At 39.0% G+C, this 6,814-nt stretch overlaps 1 protein-coding gene across 2 annotated transcripts; it reads right to left on the reverse strand.

The window, feature by feature from the left end:
- Positions 1-1,406: 1,406 nt before the first annotated feature.
- On the reverse strand, positions 1,407-5,915 carry LOC137810822 (auxin efflux carrier component 3). Of its 2 annotated transcripts, none has more exons than XM_068612282.1 (6): positions 4,231-5,915; positions 3,718-4,000; positions 3,482-3,567; positions 2,606-2,763; positions 2,145-2,221; positions 1,407-2,049 (listed from the first exon to the last, which is right to left on the reverse strand). In XM_068612282.1, exons 1-6 carry the CDS (start codon positions 5,534-5,536, stop codon positions 1,983-1,985), a joined length of 1,977 nt encoding a protein of 658 aa, XP_068468383.1. In that variant the 5' UTR covers positions 5,537-5,915; the 3' UTR covers positions 1,407-1,982. The 2 variants fall into 2 exon arrangements, with proteins under 2 accessions (XP_068468383.1, XP_068468381.1); XM_068612280.1 differs by having other exon boundaries at positions 3,718-4,006; positions 4,231-5,886.
- Between the last annotated feature and the right edge of the window lie 899 nt (positions 5,916-6,814).

Below are 6,814 nucleotides of genomic sequence, written 5' to 3' on the forward strand. Positions count from 1 at the left end.
AAAATCTTAAAGTGCAATCTATATCAACTTCATAAATAAACTTGATAGGAATAACAAATAGATATTTATCACAATATTTATGGATAATAATATAAAACAACGCAATAGTTTAATTAAAGAAAATGAGTTTTACATAAATTATAATTTACTTAACTATATACAATCATACAATGGTAGATTCAACACACTATGTACTATATTACCTCAGTAACCACCAATAACATAAAAATATGTAATTACAAAATTTTCATTATAGAGCTCTACTCTAAAGTACAACTAACCCAATCTTATAATCTTTTTAAAATTGACCAATTTTAATAAATTTTAAAAAAATACTTCATTTCACAAACCATTTTTTTAAATTACTTCATTTCATAAACTACACTATAGTCATGTAAAACTATGACAAGTTAAGTGGTCAAAAAAACTCTAAACATTTCCTAGATAAGTATTAATTTTTTACATGAGTACGATATGAATAATTTATTTGTTTTGTTTTTAGAGTATTTAGATTTCATAAATATATAAATAACTTTTTACTTCTTTGATAATTATATATACAATTATTTGAACAAATGATTAGGAAAGGTTTAGTTTTAAACATCTGAACATTTTTATATACACTGGAAAGTAAAAACATATAAAGCAACTATTTTTCTTAATATTATTATTAGTAGGAAGTGAATAAATGTAGATTACACAGAAATGAATATCTAGAGCGATTAATTGTGTGATGTTCCTGATAATAAAAAATTGAGGTATTGTAGGGTGAAAAAAAGAGTAGACGCAGAAATATGCAAGGTCTTTGTTACTTGATGTTCATAAAAAACAGCCTCTCATCATAGACCTGTGAGCATATAAATATAATTGAAGGAGGCGTAGGGAATGATTGAATTTGACGTGGGATGATGAGTTTGAAGTGGCATCGTTTTCGTGGTAAAAAGTTGAGTGCTGACCAACCCACCTCCACTCTCACGCTAGCTAAAATCCTGATAAAAGGTGTTATTGACTATGAGTTAGTAGCTAGTTAGGGTTGTGGGTACATCACCACCCAAAAAGCACAAATAAAAGTTTTGTGCTCTTCACCCTGCTCTTCCTCTGCTTTATTTCATTTTTAGTTTTAAAATGTATTTTTGCCTTCCATCACCCATCACTCAACTTCAGGGGAAAGGTACATAATCCCCACTCAGTGGAAAGACGATGTTCTGAAAGTTCAACACTCAGTCTCATGGTCCCATTTTCATTTCCAGCTCTGCCTCTCTTTACATCAGAAAATTAGCTAACATCACTTTTTGCTCTTTTTACTTCATCCGATAAAAATATACTAAACAAATAACGTGACCAAAGAAAGACGACAAACGCAAATAATTGCGGGATCCGCGGATGATCATAGACAAAAACAAAACTTAAACAAACTCATTATATAATAATAAAATTGAAGTAAACAAATGACTAAACAAAACTAAAAAAACCAATCTTCAGCTTATATTCCAATTTCATTTCCCCTACCCAATTGCTCAGCTGTCTTTGTTACTTGATGACACAAACCTGACTCTCTAATAAAATTTACAAATGCAGATACGGAGGGAACCATTTCTAGATTTCATTGACTCTGCTCATGCGAGCTTTCCCCTGTTTTTCTCTGCTATGTCTCCCATAAGCTGTACTTGTTCCTCTCTCTCTGCTCTTGAAAACTGTGTCTATTTTGGACTTTTGATAGGGGATTAGAATTATGAGGATTTGGGCCAATTGGTCAATTTTTTCATAAATTCCAAAACTTTTGGAAACTCTCGAGGATCTCCTCTGCTTTAAGGATACTAGTTTAGTTTGTGGCTTTTGTTGCTCAGAAGATCCACATCCTTGTTAATAACAGCATAATCCACTGTGGTCACCAGGCATGCATGCTAATTCCCAAAGTATAAAATGGTTCCAAAGGGTCATTCATTGTGTCCTGGTGTGTTGGCTACTACTGCATACATATTTTACAAACCAAGTAATATGTAGTAGACTAGAGTAATTGGTAGAGCTATCAACATCCCAAATATAACCCTGCAATTAATTTGCAAATTCCACAAAAAGTGTCAACCTCTTTCTTAAGAAAAAGAACAAAAATCAAAATAAAATACGGAACTTTAGTTACTTACCCTGTGCTAAGAATGGCTGGATGAACGTTGTACTCCTTGGCAAACACAAATGGAACAATCCCTTGCGGAAGGGCAGCCTATGAACAATAATTGCATATTCAGTAAGTTAGCATTCCTAGGCTTTTCATTTAAATCATGTTTAACATGATAGCCAAAATGGCACTAGAAAAATCCATTAAAATTTCAAATAAGATGTAAGATGCTATGAAACACGCTTTCATGAAAATAATTTTTATCGTTAACTAAAATTTAGTAAAAATTGTAACTAGTAAATAAAATTTAGTGGAAAGAGTCTATTTAACGATTTGTTATTAGGTGAATGTACAGTGCCAAAGTGTCCTAACTATTGCAAATCCATAACTTACTCTGTAGCATTCAAAGATATCAAAGTAATTTACACACGTAACCACGATTAACAGTGTCATATCAATGAAATGGGATTATAGGTCAAGGTTAATTACCTGAACAATAGCTACACGTAAAAGAGTGCCACGTAGGCCAACAGCGATGGAAGCTGCAGCCATGACGGCTGGACCTGTGAGGAATCGAACAGCCATGGCAAATGTTGCAACCGAGTTCCCACACGCAATTATGTTGGGTTGAAGAGCCATGAAGAGACCTACAAGCACAAAAACAGCGAGAGGTTAGTGCTAATTTTTTTTATAGCCGATAGGGTAAACAGGTGAAAATGAAAAGAAAAGAGAAGGAAAAGGGCATCGAAAATTTACAGTCATGGGAAAATGTTTTTAAGTTTTGTGAAGGAAAAGATATTTTTAGTACTACTTGATTCGTCTAAATCAACTACCTTTGCCTAATTCGGGTCCAAAAATAGCACCGGTCCCCACCACCGCCCTGGACCGCATAGCGACGTTGTTCAAGACCATACCCCACATGTCGGGGACATTGCACTATCACTATGCAATCCCCATATTATCGTCTAGTGAACAACATCATCTGCTTGTGTTATGTGGTAACAAACTTCAATTCAGTGGACGCCCATTACTTTGTTTATGCTTATTACTTGCTTTACCCCAAATCCATACTTTTCACTCATTCATCACTCTCACCTTACCATCGCATTCAATCAAGTGCCGGTGTTCCTCTCCTTCTCATTCCATATTTTCCAACAAACTACTATTTTTAATGCAACCAACAAAATTATTTAAATACAATCACATGAACATCATTAGTTACTCTCTTCAGTGTACGTTTAAACATCGGAAAAGGGAGTCATCATGAATAACGATGTTTTCGCCAAAGAGGAAAGAAATTGCAAATATAGGGGAATGAAATTATTGGAAGAGGAAGAATTTGGACAAATTATTACGGCCACTCACCCAAGCTGAACATAGCCATTCCAAGACCAGCATCAGACAGTATGGAGATTGATTTCTCTATTATTTTGGGCATGTGCACATGCCACCTGCAATTAATTAATTAATCAGTGATCATATATCACAACTACGTCAACACAAAATAACCATCCTACAGTAATAATAATAACTAAACCCTAAAAGTCAAAACCATGCCAAAACTTCATCGTCGTTCCAGATTGACTTTGAAATTTACTTACCTAAACGCCACCAGAGACCAAACGACACCAATGAGGCTGGAGTAAGTGTTGGGGTTGCGGATAAGCTTCCGCCACACCATAATCAGTATGAGACGAGTCATCACACTCGCAGGAGGCATGTGTTTCGCCGCGGTGGCCACACCCGATTTCGGGTGTAGCTCCGCCGTTGAACTGGAACCCAGCTTGTTAAGCCCAGTGGCTCCCGCTTTCTCTCCCTCTTCCTCCACTTGTTCACCTTCTTTCCCTGGAAACTTCAAATCTTCACCCCTAAATTCTCCTTCTGCTGCAGCTTCAGTTCCAACCCACAATAACCCAAATCAAATCATTTCCTCAAAACAAAACCTAAAGTAAGTTCCAAAAGTACCTAGTTCTCTTGTTCAATCACACATTTGAACTTTGATTGTTTCTTATTAAAGACTTCAACTTTAATTAGAAAATTGGGTCAAAACTAGTTTAACACTGTAGTTAACTTAAGTCGCGGAGAGAAAAAAAAAGAGAATCTAGTAGCACTACCTTTGTTGGCTTCTCCATTTTGAGGGTGTTCGTCGGCTACCAACATCCTAATCTCCTTGGCACCTTGATCGGAGCGGCCCGATTGGTCGGAAGCTCCGAAATCGGCTCCACTGAACACATGGAGGCCGCCAGCTTCAGAAACCGGCGAGGCACTGGAGCTCCACACGAACATGTGCAGCTCCTTAGCGTCGTGGCTAGCTTTGTTACTGCCGTTGGGTGGTTGAGCAACTTGAGGAGCAGCTTGAGCTTGAGCCTGCGGCTGAGACTGAGGCTGTGGCAGTGGCTGTGGCTGTGGCTGCGTCTGCGAATTCTTGCTCACACTCTTTGTTAACCCAGAAGAGAATTCAGGGTTCGGAGCAGGGTAGGCGGCGGGCACGGTCTGCACGGCGGGGTAGAAGCCGAACCTGGGGGAGCTGATAGCCTGAGGCGCGGGTGCAGAGTTCTCTTCGAAATTGGAGGGCCTCGGTGTGACCCCGCGTGACGTGGACTGCACGGAGTACAAATCCGCAGCGCCGAAGTTAGAATGCCTAGGCGCGTAACCCATCATGGAGTAGAAATCCGCGTGGTTGAAGTTGGAGCCACGTGGCGTGGGGTTACGAGAGGAGCTGAGGCTGTAAATCTCGGCACCGGTGAGGTTAGACGGGCGAGGGGTCATCATGAAGGACCTTCTAGAAGCATTGGATTTCCTAACGGTCACGTGGAGCTTCCCATCGTCGCCTACTTCAGCATCAGTTTCGAGGAAATCCCTTCCGTCGAGCGAAACGACATCGGAGTCGACCTTGAAGGAAACTATGGAAGCAGCGGTTTCGGGAAACTGTTCCATTATCAAGAGCTTGGCGCCGCGGTACTCGAAGAGGAAGAGGAGGAGCGTGTACCAGATGATGCACTGGAGCACCACGACCTGGACCATGAGGCTGCCGGAATATTCGCCGTACATGGCGATAAGAAGAGGGATTCCCATGACTAGCGTGTTGGGCAATGTAGAGAGGGAGAAAATGGTAATCATCCACTCCAAGCTCCCGTTGGCGGTGAAGTTGGTCCAGATTGCCAGCGCAAAAAGCATGATGATTTTCTGGAGCGTGTCGGCAGCGATGAAGCGGAAGTTCATGGCGTAAGGGTTGTTGGTGGAGATGAAGTGGAAGGAAAGAAGCGGAACGGCGAAGATCGCGACGAAGCGGTTTATGCCGGAGCATTGGTCCGGCGAGAATATCTTCCACCACCGTACAGAACCGTACGCTAAGATCATGGCGACGTAGAGCGGAATGACCGCCGTCAAGACGGTGTACAAATCGGCCCAGCTTATCATTTTGGTTTTGTTTGAATAAAATGGTGCGGTGTGCTAGTAATGGGATGGCATAAGCGAGAAAAAAAAGGGTAAAGTGGGAAGAAAGTGAGAGAATAGAAAACCGTTAGATAACTAACTGGAGTGAGAGGGGATATATGTCTCTGTGGGAGCGAAGGTTTGTGCCTGCTATTCCTGCTGTGCTCTGAATTTGGTGATGAAGTTTTGAGAGAGAAAGAGAGAGAGAGGCAAGGATTTAGTTTAGTTTAGCTTAGCCTGTACATATATAGACCTATGAGGGAATAGAGTCATATATAGAAGGAGAAGAGGTGGATATATATGTATATAACTATGTATTTATATACTCAGGGGGTGAAAAGAACTATAATTATATCATCATTATAATAAATAGAGCACTTTTTTTTTAGTTTTTATTTGAGTCTCATTGAAAAAGAGGGGGATTGGGGGGACCACGAGGGAACAGTGTGAGGTTGGGTTAGGAACTCACCGCCTGCTATGGTTAAGTTACCCAATGCTGGTTAAGATAGTAAAGGTAAAGTTGCACTGGACCATGCGGTGGGGAAGAATGCGTATTAATTTGGGTGACATGGAAGACGTATGCTTTTTCCTTTTCCGTTTTTTTTCACTTTTCATTTACTCTTCCTTCCTTTTCGTTTCTCAACCTCAAAAGCTGTTTGCAGGACCCACTTCTAAATAATCTGATTTTTATCTACTTTGCAAATTTTTACCTATCTTTTCTCAACCATTAACTCTAGGGACCATCAATTCATCATCACTTCAATCACCACCACCACAACACTAAACCAAATATAAATAATCCCACCATTAAATGTAATCACAAACAAACATATAACTCATCTTCTATACTTAATGTTAACAACAAACTAATATTTATATGATTGATGTGTTTAGTAACCGACAAACACGATTAATGCCAACAAAAGAAAACACAGGGATTCACGGTAAAAAAAAAGGAAGGTGAGAAGGGAAAACATAATAAGGGCAAAAAAGAGAAGAGAGAAAATTGTGTTACTTAAAGTATTGTACTTGTCCGATGTGATTATCACTTGTAGTGATGGGTGAATAACGACAATGTCATCTAAATACACTATAAGAATTCATTTTATACATTTTCTTACAATATGGTGTGATTAACTTAACCTTGTCAAAATCTATTTGACATTGTTATTGAATTTTTCTCAGATGATTTTTTAGGCCATACATAAATTTATCAAATTCACATATTGTTGTATTATGATATCATTATGATTTCCTTATTTT

The sequence above is a fragment of the Phaseolus vulgaris genome, chromosome 2 (genome assembly GCF_051622355.1).
Source record: "Phaseolus vulgaris cultivar YP4 chromosome 2, ASM5162235v1, whole genome shotgun sequence".
In the NCBI taxonomy this organism is placed as follows: domain Eukaryota; kingdom Viridiplantae; phylum Streptophyta; class Magnoliopsida; order Fabales; family Fabaceae; genus Phaseolus; species Phaseolus vulgaris.